At 44.0% G+C, this 24,864-nt stretch overlaps 1 protein-coding gene across 3 annotated transcripts in view; it reads left to right on the top strand.

Annotated features, from left to right (window-relative positions):
- TTC7B (tetratricopeptide repeat domain 7B) overlaps positions 1–24,392 on the top strand; it is a 304,133-nt gene extending 279,741 nt beyond the window's left edge. For all 3 annotated transcript variants that reach the window (XM_045016346.1, XM_045016347.1, XM_045016349.1), the window contains one exon: positions 23,370–24,392. In XM_045016346.1, coding sequence (XP_044872281.1) covers positions 23,370–23,591 — 222 coding nt within the window. In that variant the 3' untranslated portion in view covers positions 23,592–24,392. The remainder of the gene's footprint in view (positions 1–23,369) is intronic.
- The last annotated feature ends 472 nt before the right edge of the window (positions 24,393–24,864 follow it).

Raw genomic sequence — 24,864 nt, forward strand, 5'->3', positions numbered from 1 at the left:
ATTTATGCTCTTACCTATTCTTTGTCAATAGCTATTCATATTAGGTTTTTGCTCACTTTCCAATTGCCCAGTCCTGTTTTCTTTATATTGTGGTTGAAGATAAATTTTAAAAAACTTCAGAAACTCAGCCAATTTCAAGACATTAATTTCTGCTTATTTCTTGTTCATTAATAGATTTGCTTACTCTCTATACTAGCTTTTCCATAATACATGTGTTAAAAGCCCGTCTGTAACTCCTTTGGATACCATTGGCTCCTTCTCCTCTGTAGTTGTCCTTATCTTTCCCTACCAACTGTAACTGTCTGTGTATCCTTGTTAGATTTCTTCCCCCTTTTTAATTTCCAGACAAGCTTTTGCTAGCCTCAGATCTTTGAGCAGTCCTTCATGAAGCTGTGTAAGCAGCTTTTTGTTCATTACATTCTTCTTTTACAGGGAAATTTTAATGTTTCACCTTTAATTAGATTGTCTTTTTAGGATCCCCTGACCCCTGCTTCTGTATTTAAACATATAGCTGATCTGATTCCAATAGTCTAGTTCTGATTAGCTTGTTTTTTTTCGACAATATGGAGAGTCTATCTAAACGTTGGATATCCAAAATAAGGGTGAGATGAGAATCTTCATTATATATCTCTCTGGGACTGCACCGAGGGGGGATGGGAAGGGGTGATATGTCCAGTTCACAGCATTGTGCTCCCCTAGCCAGAATGTGCAGAATGCTCTTCCTGAGTCAGGGATCCACAGCTGGGGAGTGTGGTGGGCTGGGAGAGGAGTACACAACCCCTCTCCCCATGGAAAAGCTAGTGAAAATGAAATACAGGTTGTGGCTGCATTAAGTATTCTGTGGTTCCCATCCATGCTGAGAATCCCCTCCCTCCAGAGATGGATCAGCAGGAAGCTGTGCTGTCAGGGAGCAAGAGGAGGGCTGATGAGGTCCTTGGGCTCCTCTGGTTTACTTAGGAATCTATGGGTTCTGGAGAAAAAGGGGAGACAACAACCCACAAGGAACGATCTCCATAAAACTCCATACGGGGGACCTTTTTCCCTCCCATGTGTATTTGAGGGAGGTGTTGATCCAGGCCTGGGTGGGGGAGGGGATAATCAGAATGTCTGTTTTATTTGAGGATTATTGTATTTGATATGAAGCACTTGGATTCTCTTTTCCTGAACTAAAAGAAGCACAGACATTGTTCCAGTGACTGACAGATCTGTGTGTTAGGAACTAATTTACCTTTCTCTATTATCAAGAAGAATCCAGTTTCTTTCCCAGAGATTCTTAAGATAGCTAAAGTGCCAAAGACTGAGTTCATTGGTATTCTGTTGAAATCTTAATTTAATCTAATATATACTGTTTTATTCTAACAGCAAAATTGTTCCAAAGGTGCTAACCGTAAGGCTGAATGTTATTACGTATGTAGATATTTAGCTTTATATAACAATCTCTGTGACTGAAAGCAAAAAAATGGGAAGGGTATGCTTAATAATTTCTGCATTTAGATTTCCTATTTTTGTTGCTTTGCCAGTAAAAGAGCTAGGCTTCCTTTTTGCATAATATATTGCAGCTCTGAATTTAAACGTTTACTAAACTTTTGTCAGAATTTTTGATGGCAACACACATACATAAATGAAAAAATGATTCTGAAAAATATGGTTGTATTTTAAACAATGCCGTCTTTATTTTTTTAGTTATGTTTCCAAAGAACTCTGGACAGATAAATAGTGACCGGCATGCTCTTTGACATAGATAACCTGAGTACAAAGTGTCCACCAGGATGGCCTTTACAATGTGCCGGCCTGATCTGTTATGTGTGGAGTTTCTTTGAAGGAAGGTGCTTGGCTCTTTGTAGGATTGGAACCTACAGTTATATGTTGTTAAATGCACTGCCACAGACACTGTGTAATTTTCACATACCCTTTGGCACATCACTTTAGAATATAATGGCCATATCTGTAACTTTGCTACTGTCCTTACTGCATGCTGATTTGTTCATTGGAGCATTTAGTCATTCACGTGATCAGTTTTCTAATCAGTATCTCCAAAAATCATGCCCCTGTATTTTCTTATTGTTATATATAAAAGCTTTTATTGAAACTACATAAAGCAGTTTAATTTCATGTTATTGTAACTTTAGCTCCTTAAATTCACTGCCCATTTATAGCTGTCCTCTACATCAAATATGTACTTAACGGCCTCTGTTTTTTATTAGTAATTCTGGTAGGTGGTGATTATATGACATGTTTTGCATTATTTTGTACTAGATTTGAATATCATAGGAAATTAATGTCTTCAAATCTTGTGGGTTTGGTTTTTTTAAAAACACCATATCTTAGGCTGATTTGTATGTGTAAAACCCTTAACCTTGATATGCCCTGAGGACAGCCACCCCGGACGCTGCCGGGGTGGCCACGGGGACCCCCCAAGCAACAGCCAGTGCAGTTGGCCCCAGGGACCACCTGAGCAGTGGTCTGGGGGCAGCCAGAACAGCAGCCAGTGGGGCTGGCCCCAGAGGCCCCCCAGAGCAGCAGCACTCCAGAGGCCCCCAGAATAACAGCCCCGCAGGGCCTCCCAGCTAAGATTTAGTCAGAGGTATTTATAGTAAAGGTCATGAACAGGTCATGGGCTGTGAATTTTTGTTTATTGCCAGTGACCTGTCCATGACTTCTACTAAAAATTCCCATGACTAAATTGTAGCCTTACTTAAAAAACCTAGTTAGCATCACTGATATCCCTATCTTCCTTCTACATTTTACGCTTTTCATGCTATTCTGACACACTGTCAGCACTCCATTTTGTGGGAAGCTGCATAACAATCTTGTGTTATATATATATATATATATATAACACAATATATATATATATAACCTTTGTAAATGTAACTTTAAAGGGATGAGCTGCAGGAAAACCTTCTGGTCATTTAGATAATGCAAACTGAACAGAGGCAAAAAATCAGCCCAATTATGCAAAGTACACAGGAGGTAGCTTGGTCTACTCACTTTAGCATAAGCCTAGGAGCCATTAACTCCTCAATTCCAGTCCTGGCTGTGGTAATGACTCATTGTGTGTCCTCAGGCAAATCACTTCACTTCTCTCTGTTTCTCCATATATAAAAAGGAGAAGAAAATAATATTTATTTACCTACCTAACAAGTGTAATGTGAGGATTATTTAATATTTGCAAAGCACTTGGAAGGTGTACAGCAGTATGTAAGTGCTAAGTATATTACTATCAGTACACAGCTTTTGGAATATTTTTTGACATTCCCTTCATAAGGTAGACTCTGGGGAAGCCTAACTTAAACAGCAGGGACCCTAAACTGTTTCACACCTTCCTTTCACATCAGCTATGCTTATAATTTTTCACTGTTTTTTCTTGGACTGTATCAAATTTTTTATGACTAATGCTAGGAAATGCATATTCTTAATTTAGTGTCTATCCATAAGTAGGAATGTTGTTTGAAGGCAGGCACGCTTTTCAAAAACAGGGACCTTAGAGTTAGGCTTCTAAATTCATAGCTGTAATCTGTATTTTCCTGCTGAGGGTCATGCTTTTCTACTGGTGCCACTGCTCACTCTAAGGCAGGGGCGGGCTAACTTTTTGGCCCGAGGGCCACATCAGGATTGCACAACTGTACGGAGGGCCAGGTAGGGAAGGCTGTGCCTCCCCAAACAGCCTGGCCCCTGGCCCCTATGCACCCCCTCCCACTTCCCGCCCCCGACTGCCCCTCTGAGAACCCCCAACCCATCCAACCCACCCTGCTCCTTGTCCCCTGACTGCCCCCTTCTGGGACCCCCGCCCCTAGCCAACCCCCATGGCCCCATGCCCTATCCAACTCCCCCTGCTCCCTGTCCCCTGACTGCCCCCCAGGACCCTCTGCCCCTAAGCAACCCCCCAGGACCTCATCCCCTATCCAACCCCCCCCCGCTCCCTGTCCCCTGACTACCCCAACCCCTATCCAACCCACCCTGCTCCCCATCCCCTGACCGCCCCCTACCAGAACCTCCGCCCCATCCAACCGCTCCCTGTCCCTTGACTGCCCCCCAGGACCTCCTGCCCCTTATCCAACCCCCTCCCCACCCCTGAGCGGCAAGAGCTTGCAGCCCCGCCAGCCGGCCGGAGCCAGCCATGCCACTGTGCTGCCCAGCAGAAGCGGCGGGCCAGAGCTCTGGTAGCGTGGTGAGGTGAGGTGAGGCTGCGGGGGAAGGGAAACAGCAAAGGAGGGGCCGGGGGCTATAGCCTTCCCGGACGGAAACAAGGGCTGGGCAGGATGGTCCAGTGGGCCGTAGTTTGCCCACCTCTGCTGTAAGGCTAATTACTTAGATGTTTAAACATGGATTCAGAATTCTAACTTTTTACGGGTCCTGTTTTTTAGAATCTTGGCCTGACATCTTCTGTATTCCTTTATCTTTGCTCTTCACCAATAACATCAGTAGATTCAGTTTTTCATCTTAGTATGTAAAGCATTTTTTGTCATTAGTTCTGTGGTTTGGGTAATTGAAATATGTTTTGCATTTTGACTAGGGCTGCGATTAAAAAAATTATTCGCACTGTTAAAAACAGAATGCCATTTATTTAAATATTTTTGGATGTTTTCTACATTTTCAAATATATTGATTTCAATTACAACACAGAATACAAAGTGTACAGTGCTCACTTTATATTTATTTTTTATTACAAATATTTGCACTGTAAAAAATCAAGAGTGTTTTTCAGTTCACCTAATACAAGTACTGTAGTGCAATCTCTTTGTCATGAAGGTGCAACTTACAAATGTAGAGGTTTTTTGTTACATAATTGCACTCAAAACCAAAACAATATAAAACTTCAGAGCCTGCAGGTCCACTCAGTCCTACTTCTCGTTCAGCCAATCACTTAGACAAACAATTTTGTTTACATTTACAGGAGATAATGCTACCCTCTTCTTATTTACAGTGTCACCAGAAAGTGAGAAAAGGCATTTGCATGGCACTTTTGTAGCTGACGTTGCAAGATATTTACGTGCCAGATGCACTAAAGATGTATATGTCCCTTCATGCTTTAACCACCATTCCAGGGGACGTCAGCGTCCATACTGGTAACCGTTTCAACTTGATAACAATCCAAAGCAGTGTGGACCGACACATGTTCATTTCCATTATCTAAGTCTGATGCCACCAGCAGAAGGTTGATTTTCTTTTTTGGTGGTTTTGCTTCTTTAGTTTCCGCATTGGAGTGTTGCTCTTTTAAGACTTCTGACTGCATGCTCCACACCTCATCCCTCTCAGATTTTGGACGGCACTTCATATTCTGAAACCTTGGGTTGAATGCTATAGCTATCTTTAGAAATCTCACATCGGTACCTTCTTTGCGTTTTGTAAAATCTGCAGTGAAAGTGTTCTTAAAATGAACAACATGTGCTGGGTCATCATCCGAGACTGCTATAACATGAAATATATGGCAGAAATATATGGCAGAAACAGAACAGGGGACATACAATTCTCCCCCAAGGAATTCAGTCACAAATTTAATTAATGCAGGGGTGAGGGCTGTGGGTTGTGGCTGAAGATGAGGGGTTTGGAGTGTGGGAGGGGCTCAAGGTGAGAGTAGGGGTGAGGGCTCTGTCTGAGGCTGGGAATGGGAGGTTTGGAGTGTGGGAGGGGCTCAGGGCAAGAGTAGGAGTGTGGGGGGGTTAGGGCTCTGTCTTGGACTGGGGATGAGGTGTTTGGGGTGCTGGAGGGGCTCAGGGCTCGGGCTGAGGGTTGAGGGTGCGGTGGGGGGTGAAAGCTCTGACTGGGAGTGTGGGCTCTGAGGTGGGGCAGGGCTGGGGATGAGTTTGGGGTGCAGGCAGGCTGCTCCGGGACAGGGGCCAGTGAGGAGGACTCCTCCCAGCCCTTTCCCTGCCGGCAGCAGCAAGCTCTGGGGGAGGAGCCCCCCTTTCCTGCCCCCCCCAGCAGCACACTCACCCCCACCACTGTCACTGCATGTGCTCCTAGGGCCCCTCTCAGGTCCAGGAATCTCCCTCGCCTCCCCCGTGGTGGGTGCCGGGAGAGGTGCTCCGTCCACCTCCTCCCCTGCTGTTGCCCCTGACTGTAGCCTCACTGGGGGTGAGGGATGGGGCTGCCTCCTTGCCCAGCATGGGGTAGGAACGGTGACTGAGGGCGAGGGGGCCCCCTGTGCTGGTGGAAGGTCTTATTGGAAAATGAAAGGGTCTGAGGGGGAAGGGCAGGCTCAGTCAGTCTGCCCTGGCAGTTGATATGGGGGACAGTAGGACCCTGCGGCAGCAGTTGCAGCAGGGAGGCAGCATGGAGCTGCAGGGGAAAGACAGGAACTCTCTGCTCCCGGGGCCAGGAAGGCGGGGAGAAGGGGGAGCAAGTCGGGGCCAGGGGACACTTGGGGGAGGCATGGGGGGGTGGCAGGCGGGGCCGGGGGGGAGATTACCCGGGTTATACATATCTCCGCGCCAGTGGCTTTTTTTTTCCTCCTCCGCTTTCTGCGCCCCTCGGCTTTGTGCACCCGAGGCACTTCCCTTGTTACGGCACTGGCCTGCTCAGCCTCTTCTCCCCACAGACCTCCTGTGCACTCCAGGCAGGGAGTGCATTTGGACCATGTAGCCAGCATGCTCAGGTGGGCAGTTGCCAGGGGAGCTTTCCCGCCAAGCGGGCTGGAAATGAACATTCAAAGATTTGCACTCCTTTAACAAGGGAAGGGCTTGTTCTTATATACCAGGCTGCTGGGAGGCAGAGTTGAAAACGGTGACCAGAGCGGTCACAGTGGGGCATTATGGGACACCTCCTGGGCCATGTAAGTTGACGTAAGCAACACAGTGTCTACGCTGCCATTGCATCGACCTAAGTATGTCAACTTAAGTACTATGCCATTCACGGGGGTGGAGTTATGAAGTCGACATAGCAAGCAAGTTACATTGGCAAGAGGAACATAGTAGTGTAGACACATTATTAGGTCAATGTAAACTGCCTTACATCGACCAAACTTTGTAGTGTAGACCAGGCCTGAGACTATAAATAAGGCAGCATGCTTGCATGTAAAAATACAGTTAAATAGACCCAAGCAGAGTTAAAGTAATACTACCAGTCTTGGAGAAGAATAACAGTACAGAGGGGTGAACATTTGAGAGGTATAAACCACATAAGATAATTCATCCTATGCAGAGGCAACACTGTCTATAGTATGTTTTATTCCTGTGTGTGTTTGAAGGGTTGTCTTGAATGTCCTTTTCTAATTCATGCTTTGATCCACTTAGGAGATTGATGTGGCTTCTATTTTGGAAAAAAAGAGGGGGAAAACAGATCACATTGTCTGTGCTGCTTCCTCATGGGAGAAAATTGAGAGGCGATTAAAAGGATGTGTATTAGGTAGTTTATCCCCCAAACTTAGGTTTTGTCCCCACATGAGCAGCTCTGAGGTTCTAGTGAATTCTACCCACATAGCTGCAGTGCTAGTATCCAGAGGGAAGTGGAATACCTCCCTACAGTGATCCCACCTGTAGCTTTTGCAGCTATAATGGGTATTGCTGTGATTATAGATATGGCACTCGCCGTACCGTTTCCAGATATGGTTATAAAATTAAGTCATCTGTAAAATAACTTGCCTTTTCATTTAATCAGTAAGGGGCTTTGTTTGTGTACACTCATTATAGTCAGATTAATTCGTAATGCCAGTATGTTCTATTGAAGCTAGTCTAGTAGTGTTCACATCAGCTGTAAATGTAAATTATGATACAATGTCACAAAATTGCAAAGTGTAAAAAAAAGCCCAAAATAGCTTCAGTTTTGGTAAAAGCCATCCATCAGCTGTGTTTTTAAAAAAAAAATCACTTTCCATATTTTTTCTAACAACAACTGCAACCAAGAATTAAACAAAAGGCAACAAGGACATTCTTGTTAGAATGGGTCAGTCATTTTCAAGGGTTTTATAAACACACAGAGATGCACTATCAACCACTTATGTTCATTATTGCATACTGGCAATATAAAGTTCAGTAAGTAACTACACCAAAGTTGTTCTTTTAAAAATATGTTGCCACGCAGGAGGTTGTTTTTCCTAGCAACAAGTGTTTTGCAGCAGGAGAAACAAGTTGGTATGTTTGGGGGCGGGGAAGAAATAACATGCTAGGATCAGGAGCTTACACAGAATACACAGCTAAATTTCTCAATATGCTAGTGATTGAATAATGAAGGCAAGAGAGGCAGGAATGGACATGCAGTGCAAACAATTGTTTAAGATAGATGATGAACAAATAAAATGTTGACTGCAGGCATTGTTTTGTTCATAGTCTGCTTCCGTAGGTAAGTGATCACATACACTATTACAATATAAGGTGCCAGAAGGACTCCTGTTCTTTTTGTGGATACAGACTAACACGTCTGCTACTCTGAAACCATACACTATTACAATATAATGGACCATATTTTCTTCATAATAGTCTCAGGATAATAAAGCTGCTAAAAAAGTTAAGGAGGAATTTCTATGTGTGAATAGTGAAGAACATGTTTTATTTCAAGATTATTTTTATTAGCAAAAGCGAGAGAAATTAGTAGACAAAAGCTCTACAGTTGGGAACACATGATTTATATTCCAGTGCATCCCTTTTCTCTTTCCCAAAACAGATACTGTGTTTTGAAACACTTTAATCATATACTGAAGTCTGACGTCCCCTTTTATTTAGTATGCACCTATAATTCAAAATCACTGAAGGACGCTTTCTGGAGAAACACTATATTTTTACATTTAAATACTAATGACCGACCAACTTGCCTTTAAATTTAAAAAAAATTAAGATCACAATATTTCAAATCCACTCTAAATAAGCACACAGAAATGTAACAGATTTGATAAGTATGAGTCCTTTATTTGATAATAGTATGAATCTAAAAATCAAAAAAGAGTCCTACTAAAAGTGGAAACTAGGTCAGATTTCAAAGAATGAATATAAACAATTAACACAAGTATGTAGGGACAAAATTAGAAAGGCCAAGGCATAAAACAAGATCAAACTAGCTAGAGACATAAAGGTAACAAGAAAACATTCTACAAGTACATTAGAAGCTAGAGGAAGACCGAGGACAGAGTAGGCCCATTACTCAATAAGGAGGGAAAAATAATAACAGAAAATGTGGAAATGATAGAGGTGCTTAATGACTTCTTTGTTTTGGTTTTCACCAAGAAGGTTGGTGGTGATGGAACGTCTAACATAATGAATACCAGTGAAAATGAGGTAAGATCAGAAGAGGCTAAAATAGGGGAAAAGAACAAGTTAAAAATTACTTAGAAAATTAGGTGTCTTCAAGTCACCGGGGCCTGATGAAATACATTTTAGAATACTCAAAGAGCTGACTGAGGAGATATCTGAGCCATTAGCAATTATCTTTGAAAAGTCATGGAAGACTGGGGAGATTCCAAAAACTGGAAAAGGGCAGATATAGTTCCAATCTATAAAAAGGGAAATAAGGACAACCTGGGGAATTACAGACCAGTTAGCTTAACTTCTGTACCCGGAAAGATAATGGAGCAAATAATTAAGCAATCAGTTTGCAAATATCTAGAAGATAATAAGGTGATAAGTGACAGTCAGCATGGATTTGTCGAAAACAAATTGTGTCAGACCAACCTGATAGCTTTTTTTGACAGGGTAACAAGCCTTGTGGATGGGGGGAAGCAGTAGACGTGGTATATCTTGACTTTAGTAAGCTTTTGATACTGTCTCACATGATCTTCTCGTAAACAAACTGGAGAAATGCAACCTATATGGAGCTACTATAAGGTGGGTGCAAAACTGCTTGGAAAACCATGTATAATAATGCCTGCATCTGTAATTTTCACTCCATGCATCTGAAGAAAAGGGTGGTTTTTTTTTACCAACAAAAGCTTATGTCCAAATAAATCTGTTAGTCTTTAAGGTGCCACTGGGCTCCTTGTCGTTCCCAGAGAGTAGTTATCGGTATTTCACAGTCATGCTGGAAGGACATAACGAGTGGGGTCCCTCAGGGATCAGTTCTGGGTCCGGTTCTGTTCAATATCTTCATCAATGATTTAGATAATGGCACAGAGTGTACACTTATAAAGTTTGCGGACGATACCAAGCTGGGAGGGGTTGCAATTTCTTTGGAGGATAGGATTAAAATTGAAAATGATCTGGACAAACTGGAAAAATGGTCTGAAGTAAACTGGATGAAATTCAGTAAGAACAAATGCAAAGTACTCCACTTAGGAAGGAAAAGTCAGTTGCACACATAAAAAATGGGAAATGGCTGCCTAGGAAGGAGTACTGTAGAAAGGGATCTGGGGGTCATAGTGGACCACAAGCTAAATATGTGTAACACTGTTGCAAAAAAAGCTATCATTCTGGAATGTATTAGCAGGAGTGTTATAAGCGAGACATGAGAAGTAATTCTTCCGCTCTACTCCGCACTGTCTAGGCCTCAACTGGAGTATTGTGTCCAGTTCTGGGTGCCACATTTCAGGAAGGATGTGGACAAATTGGAGAAAGTACAGAGAAGAGCAGCAAAAAATGATGAAAGGTCTAGAAAACATGACCTATGAGGGAAGATTGAAAAAATTGGGTTTGTTTAGTCTGGAAAAGAGAAGACTGAGGGGGGACATGATAACAGTTTTCAGGTATGTAAAAGGATGTTACAAGGAGGAGGGCAAAAAATTGTTTTTCTTAACCTCTGAGGATAGGACGAGAAGCAATGGGCTTAAATTGCAGCAAGGGCAGTTTAGGTTGGACATTAGGAAAAACTTCCTGTCAGAATGGTTAAGCACTGGAATAAATTGCCTAGGGAGGTTGTGGAATCTCCATTATTGGAGATTTTTAAGAGCAAGTTAGATCAGGGGTTCTCGAACTGGGGGTCGGGACCCCTCAGGGGGTCACAAGGTTATTACATGGGAGGTCGCAAGCTGTCAGCCTCCACCCCAAACCCTGCTTTGCCTCCAGCATTTATAATGGTGTTAAATATATTAAAAAGTGTTTTTTAATTTATTAAGGGGGTCACACTCAGAGGCTTGCTATGTGAAAGGGGTCACCAGTACAAAAGTTTGAGAACCACTGGGTTAGATAAACACCTGTCAGGGATGTCCTGCCCCCCTCCCCCGCAGGGGACTGGACTAGATGACCTCTCAAAGGCCCTTCCAGTGCTATGATTCTGTACATTTAAATATATTTGAATACAACATAATTACATTACTGAGCAAATATACCTTAAATGAGTGGCTCTCAAACTTATCCCCCTTCTTTGTGTCTGAAGTCATTTATGCCGCCCACCCCATACACACAAATAAATATATCGCTACCCAGCTCTAAAGGCAGTGCCAAGTCAGCAGCAGCACAAAAGTAAGGGTGGCGAAGTGAAAAGTGATGCATCACTTCCAATATATCACTTTTCACAGCAGACTTAGTGCCCCATTGCCACCCTTATTTCTGCACTGCTGCTGCCACCCCACAGTTGACAGCCAGAGCCCTGCTGCCACCAGGTGAGGGATTGGGCGAGGGAAGGAAGGAGAACCTGAGCCCGGCCTGCTTCTTGGTTAGGGAATGGGGAGGGGGAGAGCCAGAGCCCGGCCTGCCACCTGTGAGGGATTGGGGGGTGGAAGAAGAGCCCAAGCCCAGATGGCCAGGCTCCACCTGTCAGCCCCAGGATGGCGGGGCTCCAGCTGTCCCCATTATCCCTGCCTCCTGGATATGTACGGCCGCCAGCCACCCCGGGCTGACAGCCAGAGCTCTTTTAAAAGAAAAAAAGGCAGACCTCGCATCTCCCTTGGGAGACCCAACCCATAATTTGAGAACCGCTGGTTTGCATGATCCAAACGGAACCAGACCAATTTAATAAATTTAACTTAATTTTTCAAGACAAAAATTTACTAATTTGGATTGTATTATAGATGGGTGAGTAAAAGATATGGACATTTTGAAAGCTACCATGTTGTATGGAAAATAACACTACAGAATAATCCAAGTCCAGTTTCTTGTTTGATTACAGGTTATTTTACTGAATCCTTGATTTCCAAACTGATGTGCATCTGAGTTTTTAATCTCATTTGCACAACACATCTGATTATAATAATTACAAACAGATTAAGTGTTCCGTGTGCACTTGTTTCCAAAGGAAAGAGCTACTAAATTATTTTCTGTAGAATTTCATATTTCCTTTAAAGAAACAGGCCAACATATTTCATTACAAATACATCTTCTAAAAGGGAAATACAAAGTACGTGAATGAGAGGGAATACATGGAAATACTTTACTACTTTTATTTTAAACTTCAGTTCTCATGCTTGTAGTAAAACACATGGAACAAAAGCAAAATCCTTACAATAACTATCATGTGATTTAAAAACATGCATGTTTCTGTCCCAACACATGGGAAAATCTCAGATTCTGGGAGGGGGGTGTTTCATGTTACATTTTTCGTACGTCATAGAAAATCTTATGCTTCTAGATATGTGCAATCAGCATTTCTGTTTTATGATTATAATACAGTACTGAAAATTTTGTTGTAAACCTTCAAGTTTGATAGGTTTGTTTGAAAATAACAGCCACATAAATAAGATATGCAAATTAGATTGAAAAAGCAGTACACTTTTAGTGGTAAAAACTTTTTTGATGATACAATTGCTGTGCATATGGATTTGCTGTGCAGGTTTTGCATATTAAGTGATGTTCTATAACTATATAGTCAGATCATTCTTAGTTTTCATGTTTTTGAGTGAAGTATTTGTAGTGTGTTACTGCACACAAGTATAGATACTTAAGTCTTTTTTAGATGGTAATTTGCAAGGAAAACAACCAAAAGAACGTTAGAGAATTGGTGAACCTAGTGGTGGTTTGGGTTTCATGAAACTTCTGTTAGTTTTAATACTACTACTTTGAATTTCTTTATGCCTTTCCATCTGGTGGTGTTAATGCCCTTTACTGGTGGCAATTTATTTAATCTCACAACATGCCTGTGAATTAGGCAGGTATTATACTTGTTTTCCTGATGTGAAAACTTTGTGTGACTTGCCAGTGGTCACAGTGAGTCCGTGTCAGCACTGGGAATGGGACACAGGTCTCCTGACTCCCACTCCATTCCTCGAACCTTAAGAGCACACACATTCCACTTCTGAGTTTCATAAAACAATTTTTTCAATATGCTGTTGTTTTTCAAAGAAAATTTATTTTTTGAGTGAGATACTTCCGAATAAATGGAACCTGTGCTATAGAAACACAGATGTCCATTAGAGTAATTCTTGTCATGCTTCTAGGACTATCAAAGAAATAAAAATATAACAATCCAGTGCTCGTGACATACCAAATGGAATTTGAAGCTCAATAGTTCTGAGTTCTTTTCCAGATATTAAGCCCACATTTTTGCAAGTTTGGCAGAATGAGTTTCCCAGCCTTTCCCTGCCATTTACTGTTTGTTTGTGTGTTTGTGTGTTTGTGTTTGTTTGTTTGCTAATTATTTCCATTCCTCCAAGTGGGCAAGGTCCTTTCACAGCACACTTCAGAGGCAGTTCATAGTTGTGGCCAGTATCACCTTCTTTCTTACCGCACCATCTTATTCTGCAGCAGGAAAAAACGGTTACTTACGATCTCATAACTGTTGTTCGAGATATGTTGTTCATGTCCATTCCAATTAGGTGTGCGCGCATCATATGCATGGCAGCTGGAAGGTTTTTCCCCTAGCAGTATCCATCGGGTCACTCCAGGTGCCCCCTAGGGTTGCGCCTTCATGGCGCTGGATATAGGCCTTTGCCAACCTGCCACCCCCTCAGTTCCTTCTTGCCAGCTGCTCCGACAGATGGGTAGGAGGGTGGGTATTGGAATGGACATGAACAATACATCTCGAAGAACAGTTATGAGACGGTAAGTAACCATTTTTCTTCTTCAAGTGCTTGTTCATGTTGATTCCAATTAGGTGATTACCAAGCCCAAGTTTTGGAGGCAGTGTTGGAGCTCAAAGGCTTGCTGATTGTAGCACCGCTCTGATTAAGGCTGCATCATCTGTGGCCTGTTGTGTAATAGTGTAATGCGAGGTAAAAGTATATATTCATGACCATGTTGCAGCTCTGCAGATCTCCTGCATCGGAACATGGGCCAGGAATGCCACTGATGATGCCTACGCCCTTGTGGGGTGCACCCGATATAGAAGGCAAGTGCCTGCCTAATGTCTGCCTAATGCCCAATGAATGCAGTTTCTGCTCCCTGCTGCTTGCGTGTGGCTTGGGGTAGAAAACCAGAAGGAAGATATCCTGGTTCACGTGGAACTGGGAGATAACCTTAGGGAGAAAAGCAGGATGCGGCCTGAGCTGGACGTTATCCTTAAAGAACATCGTGTAAGGAGGCTCAGATGTTAGGGCCTTGAGCTCAGATACCCTCCTGGCCAATATTATCGCTACCAGGAATGCCACTTTGTATGAGAGGTACAGCAACAAAGCTTTAGCCAATAGTTTGAAGGGTGTCCCCATTAGTCTGGAAAAGGACCAAGCTAAGGTCCCAGGTTGGGACCGGCTGTCGTACCTGAGGGTATAGCATGTCGAGACCATTTAGGAAACCACTAACCACAGGCAAAGACTAACTTGGTAAAGACCAGCCGGCCCTCTGTACCTGGATAGAAGGCCGAGATAGCAGCCAGATGGACCTTTATTGACAACAGGGAAAGCCCTTGCTGTTTGAGAAGGAGAAGATAGTCCAATATTACAGGTATCAACAAATATGTTGAAGACGGGAGGAATTGGGAGGACAAAATTGTGAATCTTTTCCATTTGGCCAGGTAGGTAGCCCTAGTGGAGGGTTTCCTACTGCACAGGAGGACTTAGAATCATAGAATATCAGGGTTGGAAGGGACCTCAGGAGGTCATCTAGTCCAACCCCCTGCTCAAAGCAGGACCAAGCCTGAGACAGATTTTTACCCCAGTTCCCTAAATGGTCCCCTCAAGGATTTAGCTCACAACCCTGGGTTTACCAGGCCAATGCTCAAACCACTGAGCTATCCCTCCACTGACCGGACTTCCCTGACCGGACTCGAACAGGCGAGCTCCGTCGGGGTTAGCCATGGAGCTTCCATGCCATGAGGTGAAGCAACTCAAGATTAGGGTGCTGGAGACGGCCGTGGTCATGAGTTATCAGGTCTGGAAGGAGCAGTGAGGCGATTGGGTTGTTCAACGACATTTCCAGGAGGGATGTGTACCCATGCTGGCAGGGCCAGGCTAGAGCTATCAATATCGCTGAGGCCTCCTCCCTTCAAACCTTGAGGAGCACCTTGAGAATGAGAGGTATGGGATGGAACGCATACAGAAGGGGTCTCTTCCAGGGAAGGAGGAACGATGCGCAATGGAACCCAGGCTATGATTCAGGAAGCAGCAGAAATGCAGGCATCCCTGTTGCGCCACATGGTGAACAAGTCTATCTGGGGAAATCCCCACTTTTGGAAGATGGTATTCACGACATCCGGGCATAGGGACCATTTGTGGCTCTGAAAGGACCTGCTGACATAGTCCACCAACTCGTTCTGTAGTCCGGGAAGGGACGATGCCTCCAGGTGTATTGAGTGAGTTATGCAGAAGTCCCACAGATTGAGGGATTCCTGGCACAAGGGAGAGGAGCATACATACCCGTCTGTTTATATAAAACATCGCTGTTGTATTGGCTGTCATAACTTATGCACATTTGCCCTCCAGGGAACTTGGAATGCCTGGCATACGAGAAGGATCACTCTCAGCTCTCTGACATTGATGTGGAGTGAGTGCTCTGCTTGGGACCAGAGGCTTTGAGTTCTGAGGTCTCCGAGGTGTGCTCCCCATCCCAATGCTGATGCGTCCATCACCAGCAAGAGGGAAGGCCGTGGTCTGGCAAAGGGGACACCTGCACAGACCTCCTGAGGGTTGAGCCACCCTAAGGGGGACTCAAGGACCAGACGAGGAAAAGTGACAACCTCGTCTAGACAGTCTCGAACCAGCTGATACACTGAAGTTAACCCACCTGAAGAGGCCGGAGCCTCAATCTGGCGTGCTGCACCACCGAGGTACAAGCAGCCATGTGTCCCACAAGTTTTAGGCAATTTTTTGCTGTGGTAATAGGGAATTGCATAAGGCTTCATATTGAGTCACAGAGGAACCAGAAACGCGACTCCGGGAGGTACGCCCTCGCCTGCATAGAGTTCAGCATCGCCCCTATAAACTCTGTTCTCTGAATGGGGGCTAGGATTGACTTCTGTACATTCAGCAGAAGGCCCAGGGTCATCAAAAGTAGCTCTTATGAAGCTCACTTGTGCCTTGGAGCAGCCCTTGATTAGCCAGTCGTTGACGTATGGAAACACCTGCACCCGGCTCTTGTGCAGGAAAGGAGATATGACTGCCATGCACTTGGTAAATACTCAAGGAGCCACTGACAGGCCAAATGGAAGGACTGTGAACTGATAATGATTGCAGTTCACCACAAACCTGAGGTACCTTCTGTAGGATGGCTTGAATGAAATGTGAAAGTAAGCGTCCTTCAAATTGAGGGCGGCATATTAGTCTCATGGATCCCAGGAAGAGATAATAGAGGTCAAAGAGACCATGCAGAACTTCAGTTTCTTCATGAACTTGTTGAGCTCTTGCAGGTCTAGAATGGGCCTGAGGCCACCTTTGGCTTTTGGTATTAGGAAATACCAGGAATAGAACCCCTATCCCTTCAGTTCCTGAGGAACCTCTTCCACTGTCCCAAGCTTTAGGCACGAGTGCACCTCCTATGTGAGGAGTTGCTCATGAGAGGGGTCCCTGAAGAGGCATGGGGAAGGGTGGGTGGGCAGAGAACTGAAGGAGGAGTGTTCCCTTTCTACCATGCAGAGTACCCAGCAATCCAATGTAGTGTTTTGAAGATGGTAAAAATGAGGTGGGGGCTGCAGCTTAAAATGTTTGTTGATTATCTGGAGTGTGGAAGCCAAGGGACTTGAGGGTAGCCCTCGAGAACTTAAGGCTATAAGGCTATGAATTGGTCTTTTCTGAAAAGAGGGACAGACCCTCAAAGGGGAGATCTTGGATTGTCTGCTGGACCTCATATGGGAGCCCTGAAACTTATAGCTAGGAGTTACTCCTCATGGCTATCCCCGAGGCCATGGTGCAGATGGCCGCATCTGCTACATCAAGGGCTGCCTGCAGCGATGCTTGGGCAATGAGCTTGCCCTCCTCTACCAAGGAGGAAAACTCTGCCCAGGAGTCCTCTGGCAACAACTCCGTGAACTTGGCCATCGCTCCGCAGAAGTTGTAATTATACTTGCTGGGGATGGCCTGGTGGTTGGCTATACGGAGTTGGAGTACATTTTCCTCACAAAGAGGTCCAGCTGTTTTGCCTCCCGATTTTTTGGTAGCCTTGGCACTTCTCCTTATTCACTGCAGCTACCACCATGGAGTCCGGCAGGGAATGGTTATACAGATGTTCATACCCCTTCGAGGGAACAAAGTACTTTCATTCATTCCTCTTTGCCATTGGTAGCAAAGAGGCTAGGGTCTGAGTTTCGGTGGTATCACAAATAGTTTTGATGAGTGGCAGAGCAGTATAGGAGGATGGGTGACTCATGGGAGGGACACAAGGGGGAGCACCAGCTAAAGTGGGGCACATGACCTCTCCACGTTACTCCACCCAGCCCAGGCCCCATGCTCTCCCCGTCCCCTTCCCATCCCATATTACCGGGGGGGGGGGAGCACTCTGTCCTCCCACTGCACTGGACTCAGATTTCAGGTGTAAGGAGGGCATCCCCACACCGACAGCTCCTCCAGCGTGGCTGTACTGTCCCCAGCCCTTCCCTGCAGCTGCATCTCCTGGGGTGTGTACAGCCCCACCGGAGGACAGTGCTGGGAGTGGTACTGGTACAGCTGTGCTGGAGGAGCTGCCAGCATGGGATGCTGTTCCTGCCACCGCCTTGTCAGGCAAGGACGAGGACAATGCCCTAGCTAAGAGCAGGTCCTGTTCCCTGCCTTCGGCACCAAGGGGATCTCGTTAAACTCGGAGATCCGTCACCAGTGCCAGCACAGTTGGTGCTGAGAGTGTCGATGCTGGCACAGTTGGTGTCTATGCAGGAAACGCTTGGTCCTGCTGATATGTCGCTGGTACATATGAAGCTGCGACCACCAATTCTGGCCTTGAATAGGACCTTTGACTCTGTCTCTGGCCCCGGTGGAAAGCCAAGGGTGTCCAGAATGGCCCCTGGGTAGGAGTTTGCCAGTGATCTGGCTACGGTCCCGGGTAGGGTTTCCATCTGTGCCTATTGGACCTAGATTTCCCGCTTCTCCTAGAGTGGAATGACTCTGACTCCGAGGACTCTGGGGGAGGGATAGCTCAGTGGTTTGAGCATTGGCCTGCTAAACCCAGGGTTGTGAGTTCAATCCATGAGGGGGCCATTTAGGGATCTGGGGCAAAAATCTGGGGATTGGTCCTGCTTTGAGCAGGGGGTTGGACTAGATGACCTCCTGAGGTCCTTTCCAACCCTGATATTCTATGACTCTGTATAGGAGGACCACGGAGGAGCAGTGGAGATTGGTGCTGGAAACTCGGGGACCAGTGTGGCTCCCCTGTGTTGGCGCTGGTGTATGGTGCTGAGGGGATGGCGACTGGCACGGCATCATTGCTGGCTTGCCTCTGGATGGCACTGAGGGTCTCACAGGGGCCTCTGAGACCAATGCAGGAGACCTATCCGCCTTGGTGGGGAGGATGATGCTGTAAGGATGATGGGGTCTCCTGCTCCCTCCAAACACCTCCATTGTGGATGGCAACTGCAGGTCGTTGCTCTCCCAGATCAGGGAGTGTTGTGGGCCCGGACTCGACTGGTCCCATGTGGGGGCAGGAATCGACAAGGCCTTAGTCGGTGGGGCCAAACTGCCATTGTCCGACGTGCATCCCAAGGCTGTGGGCTCCTTCTGTGGCAGTCTGGGCGCAGGGGAGCAGCCCCTTTCGGGTCTCCTTTTCTTCTGGGGCACCAGGGAATGGGAACAGTGCCGCCCACTGGGATGCGTGGAGCTCCTGTGCGAGGAGCCATGATGGTGTCAAGAGTCTCTGGTGGAGTCTTTCCTTGGCGCCGACTCATGTGTCACTGCTACTGGCGCACTGCGCACCAAAGATGAGGTGCTCAATGCCAGCTCTGCTGATCCAGGGTCCAAATGTGGACAAGGATCTTGAGACACAGGTCCCTCTCCTTTTGTGTGGTCCAACAGAATCCCCTGCAGATGTTGCAGCATTCTTTTTGGCGGCTTTCCCCCAAACACTTCAGACAAGAAGTGTGTGGGTCGGTCTTGGCATAAGCTTGGCACATGCCGTGCAGGGTTTAAAGCGAAGCATGCTCCATTACTGGGAAGAAAGGGAGTGGGGGAAACCCCCAAATGAAACACATAGAAGACTATGCTAACTACTATATGATCTAAATATATACATGAGTTGAAAGTTCAAACTGCTAAGAGAGACGTTCGCCGAAGCAAGAGACATGAGCATTCCAACTAACCATCACAGGCGGTAGAAGGAACTGAGGGGATGGTGGGTCGGCAGGGCCCTATATCCAGCACCATGAAGGCGTGTTCCAGAGATCACCTGGACCAACCCGACGGATACTGCTAGGGGAAAAACCTTCCGGCTGCTGTGCACGCAGGGCGCACACATAATTGGAATTGACATGAACAAGCACTCGAAGAAGAACTGGCATTCACAGCTTCTGTCCTGACTGCTGGGCTCTTGAATTCATATTTTCTGGTGCTTGTGAAGAGTTTTTCCTCCATTAGTTTCTTCTTCTCCTCCTAGTTTCAGTTTATTTTTTCATCTGTTCTTTGTCTCTGTTCTTCTCCATTCCTCTCCCAGAGTTTTACAGGCCACAAGGAAAGCCAAGATGCTCCATTTAGCACCAAGTAGACGCAGAGGAAACTAAAATGGCTCTCCCCTTGAGAATGGCTCCTGTTCCAGATAGGACAAGACAACTCAGTCAGTGGTCAAATCTCCAGCTCTCCTAAGCAGAGACCATTCAGAGAAATACAAGTCTCAGTGCACCAAGGTTCCATCACTGAAGAGGAGAGTATTTCTCTGAAGTGTTGCCAATTGTAGTGATTTCATTCCTTATCTTGCAGTGTTTAATGTTTTTCTTAAAACCCCAGCTCTGGAGACAAGTGACTGTGATAATTTCAGCTTTCATTGTTTAAAAATAAGCTTCTAGCCCTTGGGGTTGCAGAGAAAAGCTTGAAGACATGAACACTAAGAGCTCAAAATCCAGAAAACAAACAAAAAAACCCGAAAGCTATTTTCTTTTTACTTTCTTGACTTATAAGTCAATATCATGCGGTTTTGTTTTTTGGTTTTTTTTGTAACAACTGGATTTGACATTACGTCTAAGTCCATCTCAGGAAATGAGGATGAGTGGGTACAGTATTTGTCAAGGGGGCAAGTCACAGCACCCTTCAGTCCAGCAGAAGCTCCAAAGCCAAGATGATTCTCCCTGAATTGTTTACATGGTGTAGGGCCATAGTAAGGAAGAAAACAGATATATTTCCCCCTACCAACTCCAAGAAGCAAGCCTCCCCAGAAGCAAGCATAGTGCAAATCTTTGAATCAGTTCTTTCTCTGTAGATCTGGAAAGAACAGGACTGTCACTGGAAAATATTAATAGGTGTGCTAGACCCCTTCCGAAACCAAGAGAAGAGATTACCTTTGCCCCAAGGATCTTCCAACCTAGTATTAGTCATGATACAGTAATGAGTAGCAAGTGAGAGGGAAAATGTGGGATAACAAATAAGATTGTGATTATTCAACAAGGTCTAGCACATGGCATGATTAAGGATGTATTGTTATTACATTCAGTCTAAATAGATGTCTTAATTATCAGCATTTGAGTAGGCCTGGAGACAATAGTGGCTCATAGGGAGGGGCTTGAATTATTATTATATATTTGTCCTGCAGTAGTACCTAGAGCCCAAATAAAGGATTGGGGCCCTATTGTGCTAAGCATTGTACAGACATATAATGAAATACCATCCATGCGCTGATGGATTTGAGAGAGAACTCAAAAACAGTGTTTTGTGCATATGGGGCCATGTAGAATAAATCATGAAGATGATTATGAAGGAAGCAGACAAACAGAATATTGTGTTCTGGTTTCATTGGCAGAGCAGTGGGCAGAAATGATCTGATAAGTGAGGTTGTACTCCTTGATATAATCAGAATATAGGGAGACCTGTGTCTGTTTAGTATTCAGATTAGTATTCCATGATTTAGGCAAGGCCCATGTTCAAATAGGGTACAGTTCTGAGCTTTCCCAGGCTTGGGATGTAGTGATCTGGGGATTCAGTGCTTTAAAAGAACTGAGTCCAGTTAACATTGAGAATGGTCAAAATATTCCAAAACCCAGCACAAGCAAACTCTGGAGATTGTAAAGTCCTCAGACTATGTTGTGCTGTAATTTGCACATAGCTAAATTAAGAGACCAGTAGGCAGGTGGTACAGCAGAGGAATCCAGCATGTAGTCCTGGGAACCTCAGAGGCAAGAAGGAAATCCTGAAACACTGGAGATTGACTGATCACCCAATTTTAATACCATTTTATTAAAATGGTATTAAAAAACAAATCCAAGTGAAGTATAATTGGTTTGAGGTACCCCTGCAAAAACTGGATATTGTCAGTAAACTCTGGCATCTGGTCTCCCTTTTAGATGGGTTTATGATGAGTCAGAAGACTGACAATGGGATATGAGGCCTTTTATCTGTGGATCACGGGTTTCAGTTCAGCCTAAGTCTATCATGACCAAATGTTATAGCAATCTTTTCTGATGCCCTATATGAAATGAGTCTGTAATCTCAGTCTACTGGGTTCCAGTGAACAGGATTCATCATCATAAAAATAATCACCAGAACCTTTGTTGGCAGTCACAGCAGAGAGGCCAGTGAGTGAATGGACTCTGTAAGGTGGTGCCCTCCAGGGCTAATGTGCCTTGGTGGGCCTGGTGTGAAGATTTACCCTTGTTACTACCCATGTCATGGCTGTTCTGTGGATAAACAATTAACTTCTTTCTCCAGTGTTCTCAATGCAGTATCCTTCACCAGCATCAAATACCCTAACATCTCAAGTAAAACATGGCTACTAAACAATTGCTGTCAGTACTTAACTGCAGTAGCAGATAATCAGAAAAAAATGTGCTCTTTCCATAGAAAGTAATTGCAGATTTGATGTAATTTGTTTTAGTCTGTACCCCTATCAATCAGGCTAATACCTCTACAAGACCATGTTGCTTCCTTTGGTCTTGAAAAGTAGAGTTTGTTTTTTTAACAAGTTGGCAAATGGGATCTGGCATGTTGAAAATACATATATATATACACACACATATATCATTTTTCATTTACAAAATACTAGCATTTTTAACTAGGATAGAATATGCACAGCTTCCAGGAGGAAGATTTCTGTAAATGAATTGGGAAGAGAAGCTTACATCTGTAAATCAAGTACCTTTTATTCATTCACTTTGGTGGCAGTAAATTATAACTTGAGAATGCTACACTAAACCAGCTTAGTGCAGAGAACATCCATAGATTCCTTCCTGCCTCACTTTTTCTGAATTAATTTGATGGTCTAATTTTCAAATATCGCTCAAACCACTAATCACCATCCCTGGGAGTGATCACCATCCCTGGGAGTGATCACAAGTGATCACCATCACTTGACAACTCAAAAAATGAAACTGCGGTACATCTGTGACAGCAGATCCATTAGACTGTTAGAAATTAGTTCTCATTGCATTTCTGCATTAAACCCATTGCTGAAATTACTTTATTTGCTTTCTTCTTCATGAATTTGTTCTCAACAGTCAAGCATTCAAAAGTTATATTATATAGTGTAGTTAATAGTCTGTTTACAATAGAGTTTAATGTAGTTGGCAGGGGACAGAGTGAGTAATTCAAACTCCAGGAATTTACAATGGATAATTAAACAATTGCACAGAATCTCTACATTCTTCAGTTACTTTTATACCCACTTGGTGATCATGAAGGTGTGGGGACTAATTGTTTACAGCCAGCTTATACAGCTCTTCCAGTTCTCTTCAATGTGAATTTAAGAACACCCTATTTCATTCCTGCACCTCTACTCAGCAATACTACTCTACTCTTCACAATGCTACTGAGATTTTATAAAATAGACCAATATCACTCCACCACACTCATTTTCACTTACAATCAAAAGTAGAATTTGAACCCAGGTTTATAAAGTAGAGATGGTGAAATGCATTAATTCACTTGAATCATCTAGCCATTTTCACTTCTTTCAATGCTTCTAGGTATAATTTGGGTCTGGTAAAAGTCCTATTAAAAGTCTTGTTCATGTTACTACTGCTAGTGTTCAGTACTTAATATTGGTGTTCTCAGCCACTTCTGCATTTTCTTTATTTTATTGCAGGCTCTGATACTTCACCAATTAGGACGCTATAGTTTGGCTGAGAAGATTCTCAGAGATGCTGTCCAGGTGAATTCTACAGCCCATGAGGTTTGGAATGGTCTTGGGGAGGTTCTACAAGCTCAGGGCAATGACGATGCAGCAACAGAGTGCTTCTTGACGGCATTAGAGCTTGAAGCCAGCAGCCCAATCGTCCCTTTTACCATCATTCCACGAATTCTCTGAGATAATATCTTGATTACTGAGTTCATCATGTTTCAAGTTTTGGATTTGAGGGTGAGGAAACACAACATACAGGTCTCTTTGATAACGCAGCGTGGTTTCAGAGGTAACAGAAAACCCCACAAAATTTGTTAACTATTGTGGGAAACCTGACAAAGCATTGAAGTGATACAATATTTTAATGTTAGTGAGGAAAAAATGACTAACCAAAAACAAATCTCTCATAGATCACCTACATTTTTTCCCCATGGTAGTTATGAAACCTGATTATATTGTTCTAATAGATAATGTGCCATATTTCATTAGATGACATCTGAGTGTTATGTAAAAATTATAATGGAATCCACCATCAAGTGTAGAATAATATATTTGAATTAAAATTCAGTGGCAGAGCAGACTATTTTTATCAAGCCTGTCGTGAAAACTGTTCTCTCTCCTCCTCCGTCTCAACCCCTCTTGGCCTAAAGTCAAACTGTGAATTTTCTGTTTTCCATCTCTATACTAGTCCAGGCCAGAAAATCAGTTGAAGAGTTCTTGGTTTTGGTTGTTAAAAACTGTGATGTGTGGCTAATTGTTATCTTTACTTAGAACAAAGGCTGAGTATAAGAATATTTATATTTTACCAATGTATGCCTGCTACAAAAAAAGAAAATATTCGTTATTTAAGTGTAACTTTTTTATGTGAATTCAGAGTTTATTTATCGATGGAAATATGTAAAAAGAAGCTTCAAATGGAATATTTACTGACATTCCTTATACATTACTCACACTTGGAAGATTATGTTAATAATAAAAAGATTTTTAAATGGCCCCCGTGGCTGTCCTCTGTCTGAAAGCGCAATGAAAGGAAGTGGAACTGGTAACTTGTGAGTGCAGCTCATTAATGTTGGGCCTGTGGGAGGCCATCTGGCCTTGAGAAGATCACATTTAGCACTGCTTATGTCCAATGAGGTCAAGAGAAAAAGAGGCACATCGGATATCTTTGCCTAGTCTTCTAGTCTTGTAAAATATCCCCCCCCCTCCTCTTCCCCCCAGAGGATAGAAAAATCTCCACCAAAACCCATGGTAAATGCACACATGGAGTTAATTTGGACCAATATAAAAATTTTAAAATCAACCCAGTTATACAAGACACTTTTGAAAACAAAGGAATCAGAGAGCTCATTGGTCTGTCTGCCATATCTGACTGTCTTCCTGTCTCTTGACAAAACGTGGTCCTGTTTTCTCTTCCTTGACTGCTGTCCTAGGCAATGTCTTAGTCATCCCTCCATGTTGT

The sequence above is a fragment of the Mauremys mutica genome, chromosome 4 (genome assembly GCF_020497125.1).
Source record: "Mauremys mutica isolate MM-2020 ecotype Southern chromosome 4, ASM2049712v1, whole genome shotgun sequence".
Classification (NCBI taxonomy): domain Eukaryota; kingdom Metazoa; phylum Chordata; order Testudines; family Geoemydidae; genus Mauremys; species Mauremys mutica.